We start from the raw sequence: 13,665 nt of genomic DNA, 5'->3' as shown, positions 1-13,665 counted from the left end.
CTCAGACAGGGACCCAGGGCTCTTGCCTGGTGAGAAGGGGACCCCCCTTCCAAGAACATTCTCCAGTGCCCCTACTAATGCCCTCCTTCGGCCCGCACTCCTTTCCACCTGCGTGCTCCTGGACCTGCATCTAGCTGTGAGCCTGGGGTCCAGCACAGCACTCATCGCCTCTCCTCCCAATGCTGCATGTCCTGGGCAGAGCTGTCCCTGCGCCTGTCAGGTCCGCATTCTTTTAACATGGCATTTGCTCTTCCAGTGCTCTTGACAACGCTTGGGTTTGCAAGGAAAGACTAAGACTTCACCTCTGGCCGTTAGCTGGAACGAGGTCGACTCCTGTTGGACCCCTGGACACCCCCAGGCATTGCAGACAGCAGTCTGGAATCCTACACCCAGTTGCAAGGGCTTCTACGCACCCGCTCTAGGAATATTTAGAAAAGGTGGGCACAAACTGATCAATCATGGCATCAACACTTCGCTTTTCTCTCTCTTTCTTTCTTTCTTTCTTTCTTTCTTTCTTTCTTTCTTTCTTTCTTTTTGACTTTTTGGGTCACAGGGATTTCTCCTGGCTCTGCACTCAGGAATTACTCCTGGCAGTGCTCGGGGGACCATATGGGATGCTGGGAATCGAACCCAGGTCAGCCATGAGCAAGGCAAACGCCCTCCCCACTGTGCTATCGCTCGGGCCCCTCTTCTTCTTCTTCTTCTTTATTCTGCAGGATTGCTGATATTTTATTGGGGAAAGAGCCGAGCCAGTGGTTCTCAGCGGTTTTCCCTCTGAAGCTGAGATAATGGAGATCACTGCATTCATCCTCGACACCCCGGGGACCAGCTGTGACTCCCACTCCGAGACATCAGAGAATCCTCAACCCACGTGAGGAGTATGAGCAGGGATGAGCCCGAGAAGGAATTCAATTCTGTAAAGCGAATTCAAGTCCGAACAGCCTGAATATTGATGACGGACAGCCTCATGCTGAAATGCAGCCCTGCCTGGCCCGGTGGGCCAGGACGATACTACCATAGCCAGGGCTGTGCGGCTCTAGGAACACGCAGCACACACGTGCACACACACGCGCATCACACACATGTGCATCACGCCTGAAGCAGACTCACGTCTATTCATGAAGGCCTCTGCTTTCTCAGGCTCTGTCAAGCCGCCCTCCGCCACATGGAACGTGCTCTTGGACTTCCGTGTACAGAAAACTACGTTTAGTGGCGACGAGTTTTCATTGCGAAAATTCAACCGGTAATTGAGAATTTATTATGTTCTTTGTTTTTCCAGAACCGACTTCAGGCTCATTGGTATTCTTTTGCTTTGCTTTGGGTTTTATTTTTGTGTTTGGATTATACTCAGCAGTGCTCACTGCTCTCAGCTTGGTGCTCAGAAGTTGTTCCTGGCAGTGCTGGGAGACCAGGTGGTGCCAAGACAGAACCCGGGTCTGCTGCATGTGAAGCCTACACTGCAGACTGGAGCAAAGCCTGTGCCCCTCCAATCTCTCCCCCTCTCCCTCTCTCCCCTGTCCCTTTCTCCCTCTCTCCCTCTTCCTCTCTCCCTCTCTCTCCTTCTCTCCCTCTGTCCCTCCCTCCTTTCTCTCTCCCTCTCTCTCCCTCCCTCCCTCCCTCCCTCCCTCTCTCCCTCTCCCTCTCCCTCCCTCCCTCTCTCCCTCTCCCTCTCTCTCTCTCTGCCTCTCTCCCTCTCCCTCTCTCCCTCTTTTCCTCTTTCTCTCTCCCTCTCCCTCCCTCTGTCTCTCTCTCCCTCTCTCTCCCTCTCCCTCTCTTCCTATCTCTGTCTGTCTGTGTGTGTGTGTTTGTCTGTCTCTCTCTCTGTCTCTATCTCTCTGCGTGTTTGTCTGTCTGTCTGTCTCTGTCTCTGTCTCTCTGTCTCTGTCTCTCTCCCCCTAGTAGGTAAGATGAGTCTTAAAGAGAAAACATGAAATCTAGGGCCTCCCGGGGATTGCCACAGGCTATTTCTTCACCCCGAATGGCTGGAAAGAGGGGACACAGGAAACCTGGCCCAGAGGCACCTCAGCCCAGCACTTTGCCTGGTCTGTACTGTGAAAGGGAATATGGGGGGGTGTTACATAAAAAAAAAAAAAAACTAAACACATCATCAGAGGTCCTGGAGTGCTTCACCCGTATGAAGTCACAAGGCGCGTTTTCATTTTGCTCACAGTGATTACTCACCCGCAGAACCCACCGGGCTAGCCTTGTCCTCCTGTTGCAGTGCCAGGCATCAAACCCGGGGCTCACACGTGCGAGGCCGACCCGCATCCCTGCCCTCATCATTACTGTGAAAAGGCGGCGCAGCCTGTATCTCCTGCAAGGCCCAGAGATAGAATTAAGGACGACGTCTCCTCTCCACCAGCTTGGTGACTCATGAGTTTCAGAGTGATTCTCGGGACGTGCATATTTATTATAATTTGGAATCATTTTTTTAAATATAGATCCATTTCTTATTCATTCTAATATATGTTGGAGTGCATCTGTTTGTTTTTTTTTAATGGTGTATGGTGTGTGTGTGTGTGTGTGTGTGTGTGTGTGTGTGTGTTTCTTTGGGCCAAGCTGAGCTTACTCCTGTGCTCAGTGCTCGTTCCCGGCTGTTAGGTCTGTCTGTGCGTGTGGTGGGAGAAGGGGACCCAGTTGTGGCGCTGGGGACCGCACCCCAGCGTCTGCCGTGCAGGAGAGGGAGTGCCTCTCCTCCTGCGCTTGTCCTGAGCACTGTAAGGGAGGGTCTGCTCTCAGGGCCCCGCCCCCTGATGTCTGAGTGTCTGTGCCAGGGTTCCAGAGACAGCAGCTTGGCAGCGAACATGACAGACCCAATCCCAGCTCTCGGGGGGGGAGAAACGAGAGAAGCAGATTGTGCGGCAGATGGGGAGAGGGAGTGTGGAGACGCTTTGCAGAGAGCGGACCGGAGCTGGGCACAGCTGCCGTCTGCCAGGCGGCCAGACCCTACTCGGGGGCGACCTTGCACCCAGACCCCGGGGGGCCTGGGAGGGGGTCAGCAGCCAGTAGGACCGGTGAGAATAAAGCCCCGAGCCGTGCGTCTGCGGGTGCCCAGGAAAGCCCAGGCACCCACAAAGGAACCACAGAAAACGGGAAAAGACCCTGAGATTAGGAAGCTCCAGGCACTCAGGGGTCACCGTCTGGGAGGTTCTAAACAAGAGGGCCACTGGGCTTTACGGTGGCCTTAGGAGCGTGGCGGGAATCCCCACCCAAAGCCAGTGAAAACCCGAGCCGCAGGCACGGAAAAGCAGGAGGACGCTTTTTAATTCCGCTGGTGAACCCCGCTCTCTGGGTCCTGGTTCCGAACCGGGCCCGAACCAAGGCGAAAGCTCCGCTTGATAGAATACCTGATGGGGGATAGGGCCTTGGCGGGCAGCTGGCCGGGGAGGACAGAAGCAGAAGTTCCCTTGGCAAGGGGTCTGGAGTTCCTCAAGGACACAGACACCTTTGGGGTCCGCTCCCAGGTGGCCTGGCTTCCACGGCGAGACTGGACGGCAGGAGGGAGGACGGCCAAGGGCAAGAAAGGTGGGGGGCCAGTGGAGGGGCCCAGATAAGCTCTGCCCCTGATCGGGACAAAGATCTGCTCATAGAAGTTTCTCCGTGCCCGTCACTGTGTGTCAGCCACACAGGAAGGAGGAGTGGGGACCTCTGGGCTGTCCCTGGAGTCAGGGAGGCAGCAGCTGCTCTAGGACGACGCCCTCTGAGTGTACTACGAAGTTTATGCTTCAGTGTCCATACTTCCCAGAGGCCCGGAAGAGGCCCTGGCCACGGTCAGTGCCCACCCGAAAGTCCTTCAGTGAATGAGTTCCTCGAGCGAGTACTGAGCGGTTCACTCGCCCGTCCGGTGGAATAACCTGGGTGTTGCAATAACCCGGGAAGAAATGGAAACAGGCCTTTCCGTGTTGGCGCGGGCATTAGGGAAGAGTCACTTTGTGCAGACATGAGGATGATCTGTGGAAGGACATCAGCAGAGAGGGAAGTCACAGTGGGGCTGTTGGTGGCCCCTTGGCTGCTCACAGACCCTGGGCAGGAGAGGCCCTGCTGCTGACAGGGCACTTGCCTTGCACGTGGACGACCTGGGTTCGATCCCCAGCACCACAGAGAATCCCTTGAGGTCTGCCAAGAGTCATCCCTGAGCACAGAGTCAGGAGTCAGCCCCGAGCACTACAGGCTGTGGCCCCAAAACAAACACACAAATGCAAACGGAGAAGAAATCACCGCTCTGGGAGGGCAAGCCAAGTCCTCTCGAATCTTTCTGCATCAGCATCCCTGATCTTACCTCGCCGGTACTTAATTTTTTTGCGGGGGTGGGGTGGAGGAGTTCGGCCCCCACACTTGGCAGTGCTCAGGGTCTAGTCCTGGCTCTGTGCTCAGGAAGCCGTAAACGGCGCCAGAGATTGAACCGAGTATAAGGCAGGGAGTGGCTTAACCTCCATACTGGCTCCTCCGGCCCCCAAAAATCTTTGAAAAACGTTTTCAGAGAATTATTGGTCGAAAGACATCAGCAGAGAGGGAAGCCATCAGGCCTAGGGTTGACTCCTGACTCTGTGCTCAGGGATCACTCTTGGCAGAGCTCAGGGGATTCTCTGTGGTGCTGGGGATCGAACCCAGGTCGGCTACGTGCCCCGTCAGCAGTGGGCCGCTCTGCCCAGGCAGACTCTTCTGCCAGGGTCGGTGAGCAGCCAGGGGCCATCTCAGCTCTTGCATCTTAGTTTTCACCGATATGGGAGGACAAAGAATTGTCCAGCGATGGGTGAATTGAGGAGTCACCTGACTTGTTCCTCAGCCGAAGATGTCAGGATGCCAGTGAGTGGTCGGGGCGGGAGGAGGGTGGGGAAGGACGAGCGTGGGGAACGGCTGGATCCTCAGGGGACCTTCAGGCCAGGCAGATGTGCCCAGGGAGCACCTCCTGGGGAGCACCTCCTGGAGATCAGGCGGAAACGTTTTTCAAAGACTTCTTGGGGGCGGGGAGTCAGGATGGAGGTTAAGGCGCTACTTGCCTTATACTCGGTTCAACCCTGGCACCGTTTATGACTTCCTGAGCACAGAGCCAGGACGAAACAAACCCTGAGTACTGCCAAGGGGGCCTGCACCCCCATCCCCACCCCCCAGAAGAAAAGACTTATTTTTACAATCCGAGAAAACAGGGAGGCTTTAAACGAAGGATGGTTGCATGCGGTGGATGGAAGCGAATGGCAGGATGACAGGTCTTTGCCGGAGCCAAGAAAGTGAGCCCGGAATGCGGAGACTCAGACTGGATCGGACTCCTGAGATCAGTCCCCAGCGGCTGATAAACACTTAGTGGGCGCTCCAGGTGGTTGGGACCCCGTGATCCCTGGAAGTTCTTTTCCCGAAGCAAACAGGAGAAACCCCAATCCCCCTGCCCCCCGCGTCTCAGTGGCCCCTGGGGCGAGTCTCTTTGGGAAACACGGGTCTAAGGAAGAAAGGCAGAGCCCGGGGGAGGGCATGTGGGGGGGCCCTGGGGGACTAACCCCACACCTGGAGCAGGAGGGGGCAGTGCCCGAGCTGGAGGGACCCTGCAGGAAACCCCGGGGGCCCAGGCTCATGAGGATACTGGGGGGGGCGGGCGGGGCAGGCACTGGAAACTGCCCCTGAAGGACTTCAAGGAGTCTGGCTTCTGGTCCACGGCCCCTCCTGGCTGCTCCGGGAGCCAGAGCAGACGCTCGCCAGCACGGGGCGTCCCGGGGACAGGAGGCAGAGACAGCCAGGGAGGGCTGAGTCTGCCTGCGAAGGCGGCCCCACACAGAGCCGGGCCTGGAACCACACGAGGCTGTGCTCTGGCCGGGCGCCCCTAACTGCACGGAGCAAGGGGGAGATGAGCACGGGGTGCATCCTGGCCTGTCCACGGGGCTGCAGCGGCATCAAGCCTCTCTGGAACATGGCGCTGGGAATACGGCACGGGAGCACCGCACGGGAGCACGGCACGGGAGCACAGCACCGAAACATATAGCATGGGAGCACGGCATCAGAGCACAATGCAGGTGCACAGCGCGGGAGCACAGCCCGGGAGCACTGCGCAGGAGCACTGCACGGAGCACAGCATGGGGTCAGGGCATGGGAGTACCGCATGGGAACATGTCACGGCAGCACAGCACTGAGCAGAGCGCAGGAGCACAGCACAGGAGCAGAGCACGGGGGGCACAGCACGGGAGCACGGCATGGGAGCACCGCAGGGAGCACAGCATGGTGGGAACATGACACGGGAGCACAGCACGGGAGCACCGCATGGGAGCACAGCATGGTGGGAACATGACACGGGAGCACAGCACGGGAGCACCACATGGGGGCACAGCATGGTGGGAACATGACACGGGAGCACAGCACGGGAGCACCGCATGGGAGCACAGCATGGTGGGAACTTGACACAGGAGCACATCACGGGAGCACCACATGGGAGCACAGCACAGGAGTACCGCATGGGAGCACAGAAGGGAATGCAGCAGGGCATCTGATTGCTTGCAGGTGGTTGAAAGACTTGCAGTGGAGGAGGGAAGGGGGCATGCAAGGGGCTCACACACCTCGGGTTCCGTTCTTGCCTTTAGGCCCCGAGATCTCACTCGGGGACACAGGCCTGACCTCAGAGAGCTGAGAGGCGCAGGCCAGCCGGGGAGGCCTCGGCCCCGGGCTGTCCCAGAGAGAGTGGCAGGAAGAAGTGGCACCAGGAGCGAAGAGCCCCTCATTTGGCGGCTGGGGGCCGAGGCCAGTCATGGCAGGGCCACGCCCACGCAGCTGCGACCCAGCCAGAGCAAGCGACTTGACCCCATGGGAGAGGAAGTGTGAAGAGGGGGAGGTCTGGTGTGGCTGAAACCCGCGGTCTCACCCCCTTGGCCTGGGGTCCGTCAGGGACTCAGCCTGGAGCCCTGCGTGATTCCGCAGGCCACGGAAGGCGCGCCCGTGTGACCGTGGGCGGCCGCTCACCCATGTCTGTTGGTAGAAGGCGCGTGCCCGGACCATGAGCTGGGAGGAGGAAGATGGACTCAGAGGCTGTTCCAAAAAAGAGAAGGGGCTGGTCTGGGGCAGCACTCGGGAGGGACGTCGAGAGGAGCTGGAGCCAGAGGGGGCTGTGTTTGCAGAGGGGGCAGAAATGGAGGGGCTGGAGCGATAGCACAGCCGGTAGGGCGTTTGTTTTGCACGCGGCCAACCTGGGTTCAATTCCCAGCATTCCATATGGTCCCCTGAGCACCACCAGGAGTAATTCCTGAGTGCATGAGCCAGGAGTAACCCCTGTGCATCGCTGGGTGTGACCAAAAAGCAAAACAAACAAACAAGAAATGGAGTTTTCTGGGCCGGAGAGATAGTACCACAGGGAAGGCACCTGATGTGGACCCAAGTTCCATCTCCCGCACCCCAGAGGGCTCCCTGAGCCCCACCAGCAGTGATTCCTGAGTGCGGAGCCAGGAGGAAGCCCTGACCCCCTCAAAACAAAACTGTTAAGTTTTCAAACAGAACATTAGGGAGGACCATGAAGGCCCTGGCCGGCTGGGGCCTGGAGGGGGGTGGGTGCCTTGCAGCTGTGGTGGCCCGCTCTGTGGGCAGTGGCCTGGGTGGTCGGCCAGGACAGAGCCCTCTGTGGTGAGGGCTGGGGGCTGAGAGAAAGCAGAGGTGGCAGGAGATAAAGTCCGTGGTGGGCCGGGCCCAGAGGAGGCAGGTGCTGGGCGCAGAACAGCGCTAGCTTCCGGCCCAGGAAAACAGGGTCCCCGAGGTGGGCTCATAGGGAGCGCCCCCAAGCACTACCTGGCATAGCTCTTGCCCTGCCCCGTGTCCCGAAGAAGTCCGGGTGCCCAAGGTCATGTCCTTAGGGGCCTTTCTTAGTGGAGAAGCACAATATTGGCATCAAAATCCGCTTGGGCTGTGGGAATGTGTTGGGTTTTGTTTTGGGGTCACACTCGGTGTTTCGGGTTTTGTTTTGGGGTCCCACTTGGTGTCTGGAACCCAGGTCTGCAGCGTTCCAGGCGAGCGCCCAACCTGTCAGCCACCTCACTGGAGACTCCAGCAAGCAGGAGCTGAGACACAGATGCCCATGCCAGGGGCAAGGGGCGACGCCTGTGCCCACCCGTGTCTCTCGGGAAGGGGGCGTGCCTGGGTCGTCCCCTGGTGCCTGGGGCTGGATCCCCAGACCTGGGGTTGGTACCTGGAGCTGGCCGGAGGCCAGTCTGGTTCTCCGACACTTCTTCCCTCTCGTGGTTTCCTTTAAGGCCGTTTCCTGGAAACACACCCAGATCCACAATGCTCGGAGGGTCCTGCCCCTTCTGTGACCTCAGCAGGGCCTGCTGCACGCCTGGCCCTTCCCGCAGAAAAGGAGGCATTTCCGGCAAGAGCGTTCCCGTGCCCTGGGCCTGACACAGGACTGGCTGTGTGTGCAGGTAGTGGACAGAGCCCGCAGGGCCGGCATCACATCCCCACATGGAGGCAGTTATTCCCTCTCCGTCCCCGGTCCCAGGTCTGTATCTGCATGCCTGGCCCTGGAGACAGCAAAGGAAGGGGACCCAGGGAGGTGCCACTGGACTTGAGGCAGAGTCACCCTGGGAAAGACCCGCAGGAGAACAGCTGCCCCGAGGGAGAGGAATTGGCAGATCCGGTCTCCAGACAGCAGGCTGCGGGCCTGAGCACCTCGGGGTGTGGCCCAAGAAACAAAAATAAAAAGACTCAGGGAGCTGGAGCGATAGCACAGCGGGGAGAGGGCGTTTGCCTTGCACGCGGCCAACCCGGGTTCGACTCCCAGCATCCCATAGGGTCCCCCGAGCACCGCCAGGAGTGATTCCTGAATGCAGAGCCAGGAGGAACCCCTGTGCATCAGTCAGGTGTGACCCAAGAAGCAAAAAAATAAAAATAAAAAATAAAAGACTGAGCTTGGATCTCAGCAAAGCATACCCATGCCTCCACCCCCCATGCTTTCTGTACGTACACACACACACACACACACACATACACACACACACATACACACACACACACGTGCATTCCCCTCCCCTGCCCGCATCTTCATTTTCAGAGGTTTTCAGGTGGTTCAGGAAACACTCTAGACACAACTCTCCAGCATGGAGTCGGGAGGGACCTGCTGACTTCCGGGCCACCCCCAGGACCGGCGGGGACACGGGACGGGCGTCAGGGCACAGCGTCAGGAGAGAAGCCGAGGGGCAGGGCTGTCCCGGCCCACGCGGGACTCAGCACCTCCTCGGTGCCCTCTCCGGCCTCTCCCGCCTCTGCCGGGTCCTTTCAAGATTCCCGCGACAGAGCAACCGGGAGAACCAACTGTACTAGAAGCTGTCGGGAGAACAAAAGCTTATCGTGTACTTGAAGTGGCACAGATAAATCTGTGATTTAGACGTCGGAATATCTTCAGAGTAACATGCAAAATGAGTGCCTATTCACCGATTGAACAAAAAAGGCTTTGTGCCGTGGAGCATGGAGCAGGGGCTCGGGGCAGATTCCTCTGGAAGGTGAGGGACAGAAGGATCGGGGTGTAAGGCAGTTAACCGGAGCAAGGGCGTTTCACCCCACCCAATCACTATTCCCCAGTATTTGCTGAGGGCCCATGTGCAGCTGGACTGGGTGGGCGCGGCCAGCCCCGGGGCCACACTCCCTGAAACTCCCTGAACCCACCTTCATTCCCTGGACAGAGACAGTCCAGGGCCTCAGAGGTGTGGGAACTGCATTATAGGGCGTGAAGAAGAGAGTCCTGTGGGCTCCAGGGAAGAAGCAGTGCAGTTCCTCATTCCCTGAGCAACGGATCATTCCCTGCCTGGGATCTTTGGGGCACAGCCAGGGCTGGCCCCCAACCCCGAAGGAGAAGAGGGGAGTCCAGCAGGGCGAGGGTGTGTCTGAGGTATGTCAGGAGCCAGTGGGATGAGGGTGTCCACACCCTGGGCGGCGGCCGGCCCCTGGGCCCAACCTGCACCTTGCCACCTGCCTTCTCAGGTAAAGCCGGGAAGCCTGGCGCCGCTCTTGGGAAGACGGGCAAGATGTCTCCTAGCGGCGGGGAGGGCGGTGGTCGTTCTCCTCTGTCCTCTCCCACCAGGAGGGGGAACCGAACTGTCAGAGTAGGAGATGAATGGATGTGTTCAGCTTTTGTGCCGTGATCTAGAGCAGTGTTTGTCAAACCTTTGGATCCTTGTCAGACTGACCACATAGGGTGGGCCCCTAGACCCACCCCTGTAAGGTGGGCCCCAGTCTCACCCCTGTAAGGTGGTCCCTAGTCTCACTCCTGTAAGGTGGGCTCCTAGACCTACCCCCATAAAGTGGGCCCCTAGACTCACCCCTGTAAGGTGGGCCCCTAGATCCACCCCTATAGGATGGGCCCCTAGACTCAGCCCCATAGGGTGGGCTCTGGCCTCATACCCCCCCCTTCCAGTCTTCACCTATATCCTCCTTGGACATCCAGGGGGGCGCTCCAGATGGACAGAATCTAAGTGGAGAGGCCTGGATGCTCAAACTCCAAAACAACTGACCTGTCCAGACTATTCGTCCACTGCTGTGATGGCCCTTTTGTTTTTTTTTGGGGGGGGGGGTTAGCCCACTGCGGGGATCTCCTCTAACGAACCCGAGGGGGACACTGACACCCCTGCAGTCCTTCCCGGAGCGGGGAGCGCGGCCCAGGCTGTCCTCGGTGCCCCTCCTTCCTCCGCTGCTCACCCCGGGAGGTCCCGCACGACCCCTCCCACCTTTGCCAAGTGTCGGCGTTACTGGGTGGACGCGAACGTGTCCCGGGGCAGGCCGGCCCGCAATGCATGAGTTGGGGGAGGGGGTGGGCTCTCCGTGGGGACCTCCCGTCCCCCCCTCTCCCCCGGGCTGCCCCCGCCGGGATCCCACCCTGCGCCAGAGCTGCGGGACAGCCCGGGGGCGCCGCCGCCCGGGTCCCGCAGGAGCCGACGGGCGGGCGATCCCCGCCCCGCCGCGGTCCTCGGGGCCGCCCTGAGCGCCCCGCCCCGGACGCCCCGAAGCCCCGCCCCGCCCCGAAGCCCCGCCCCGCCTCAAAGCCCCGCCCCGGCCGCCCCGAAGCCCCGCCCCGGCCGCCCCGAAGCCCCTCCCCACTCCGACGCCCCGCCCCGCCCGGCAAGCTCGGTCGCTCCGCACGCCCCGCCCCGGCGGCCGGAACGCCCCGCCCCTCCCGCCCCGCCCCGCCCCGCAGCCCCGCCCCGCGCCCGCCGTGCGGAGGCTGCGGCGCGCCGAGCGCATCGATCGGGCCTGGCGGCCGCGGCGCGCGGGCTCGCTGCGCTCGGCGCTCGATTCCCCTCGGCGCGGCGGCGGCGGCGGAGGCGGCGGCTCGGGCCGGACTCGCGGCCCCCGCCATTTCGGAGCGGGCGGCGGCGGGGCCAGAGGCGCGGCGGCTCCGGAGCGGGGCCCAGGTAGGCGCGGGCCGGGCCGGGCCGGGCCGGGCGGGGCGGGCGGGGCGGGGGCGGCGGGCGGGGGCCGGCGGCGGCGGCGGCGGCGCGCGCGCGGGGTCGCGGCCGGCCGGGCTCGGGTCGGGGTCGGGGGCCGCCGGGCGCGGGGCCGGACTCGGGGCCGGACTCGGGGCCGGGGTCGGGGCCGGGGTCGCCGCCGCTGCCCGGTCGGGCGACCCTTCCTGCCGCCTCCTCGCGCCGGGCGGGCCGAGGGCGCGGGGGGCCGGGGCGGCGGCCGAGCGGGCGGCGGCGTCTCCACCCTCCCCCCCCCCCACAGGCCCTCCGACCCCTGACCCCGACCCCCGACCCCGAGCCCGCCCCGGCCCGCCGCGGCGTCCCCTCGGCCCCCGCCCGGCCGGCGGTGACATTGGCGGCCACAAAGGCGGAGCCGGCGGCGGTGTCCGCGCAGGTGTCCACGCCCTGCGGCGGCCCCGGCCGGGGGAAAGTTGACCCGGGCCGCGCGGGGCTGGCTGGGTGCGGGGCCCGCGGCTCCTGCACCCCCGGGGTCGCCTCCCGCCCCGCACCCCCGGGACCCGGCGCCTCCCGCACCCCGAGCCCGGGCCTCCTGCGCCCGGGGCCAGCGGCGGCCCCCGCATCCCCGGGGTCAGCGCTTCCTGCACCCCGGCCCGGCCGCGTCTCCTGCACCCCCGGGGTCAGCGCTCCCCGCACCGCACCCCGGACCCAGCGGCTCCCGCACCCCCAGGCCAGCGCATCCGCACCCCGGGCCAGGGCGCGCATCCCTCGGGCTGGGCCCGGGAGCTCCAGAGCCCCCCCCCCCCCCCATAGCCCCCCGCAGGGCCCTGGGCCGCGCTAGGGGGCGGGGAGCCCGTGCCCCACCCCAGCAGAGGGGGCTTTCTCCCGTTTTGACCCCCGGTGCAGGTGGTCTCTACAGTGGACGCCTGAGGGCGGCCCAGGCAGTGGAGACTCCAGCATGTGGGCCCCCCCCAGGGCCCGGGGCTGACCCTGCCCAGCCTCTCTGGGGGGCCAGCGGCTCCGAAGATGGACCGTGATGGCCCCGTGGTGCCTTGAGGCGGCCCCTCACTGCCTAGTTTTGGTACCTTCTTGGCGCTGATGGATGAGGTTCAGTTTTACCAAAAATTTAAATGGAAAAAAAAATAAATGTTTCCCCCTTGAAATCAGAGGATGGGGGCCGTTTGGGCGGCCCCCGCCGGCTTGAGGTGTGGTTGGGGTGCACCCTCGGGGTCCCCTGTGGCCTGCCGGCTTCGGTGTTGTCGGGTTTTGCCATTTCTCCCCGGAGTTTTCCCAGCAGGCAGGTGCAGGCAGGTGTCTGCGGCCCTCTGGGCTCCGGCTGTGCTCCCGGGCTCACCGCGCAGGTGCCACTCTCCCTCCATCGTGGGGGAAAGGAGGCCAGAAACTTGTGCCTTTTCAAACAACGTTAGCAACGCTAACGCAGCCGAGGGGACCTGAAGGCGGCCCCGGTGCGCTGAGAATTTTTAAAATTCTCGCCGCAAGCGGTTCTTTTGAACTTGATCGACTGTACATCCTGTGTAAAGTGCTGTTTCTTTTGCACGAAAAGACCCAGCGGAGTATGCCGAATAGCTTCGGGCTCTCTTGAGGGGTCACACCACCCTTCCCTGTCACCAGATAGTGGCCCTGGCCTGCAGGAACGGCCTCGGAGGGTGCCTCTATCAGCGTTTGCATCTGCCCCCCCAGGGCACGGCCTGAGCTGTCAGCTGCTCCTCCCTACTCCCCCCAGTCCTGTCCGAGATCTGGGCAGGTGCCGGCCCACAGGAGGGGGCGGCCCTCACCTGGGTGGCCCTGGCCCAGTCTGAGCTCGCCAGCGGGAGCTGGCACAGCCTTGGCCCAGGAGGAAAGAGCTTGGGTTGTGCGTGGGCTGCAGTGGCGAGTTCGGAAGCCACGGGCAGCCCGTGGTTTTATTCTGCGCCTGTAGTGGACTCGAGTATCGGCCATGGAGCCCGCAGGGAACTGGGGGCTTACTTTCCAGGTCAGACGGCCCGTCGAGGGTCGGTCACGGTGCCCTGCCTCAGGGGCTCTAACTCAGTCGCCTCTCTGTTTTCTCGCAAGGCCTGCTGAAAATGACCGAGTATAAACTGGTGGTAGTTGGAGCTGGTGGCGTGGGCAAGAGTGCCTTGACGATACAGCTGATCCAGAACCACTTTGTGGATGAGTATGACCCCACGATAGAGGTAAATGCTTTCACTGCCGCACAGACAGCCCAGAAGTGCAGGACGGCCGTGCTGGAGGGGTCGGCCGAGCGGGGTGTGACCTCAGAAAGGGGGCG

The 13,665-nt window shown here is 62.0% G+C and overlaps 1 protein-coding gene across 3 annotated transcripts in view; it reads left to right on the top strand.

The window, feature by feature from the left end:
* The first annotated feature begins 11,223 nt into the window (after positions 1 to 11,223).
* Positions 11,224 to 13,665, top strand: part of KRAS (KRAS proto-oncogene, GTPase) — a 30,168-nt gene continuing 27,726 nt past the window's right edge. For 2 of the 3 annotated variants that reach the window (XR_008795228.1, XM_056134611.1), the window contains exons 1-2: positions 11,259 to 11,366; positions 13,449 to 13,570. Coding sequence is in view for 2 of the 3 variants with exons in the window: in XM_056134611.1 (XP_055990586.1) it covers positions 13,460 to 13,570 (111 nt within the window). In the remaining variant the exon portion in view is untranslated. Of the gene's footprint in view, positions 11,367 to 13,448; positions 13,571 to 13,665 lie in introns of all 3 variants that reach the window. The other variant, XM_056134612.1, reaches the window with a different exon arrangement.

Source organism: Sorex fumeus, unplaced genomic scaffold, assembly GCF_029834395.1.
Source record: "Sorex fumeus unplaced genomic scaffold, SorFum_2.1 ptg000100l, whole genome shotgun sequence".
Classification (NCBI taxonomy): Eukaryota; Metazoa; Chordata; class Mammalia; order Eulipotyphla; family Soricidae; genus Sorex; species Sorex fumeus.
Note: the sequence above shows the minus strand (reverse complement) of the source record. Positions and strands in the feature narration are given on the sequence as shown.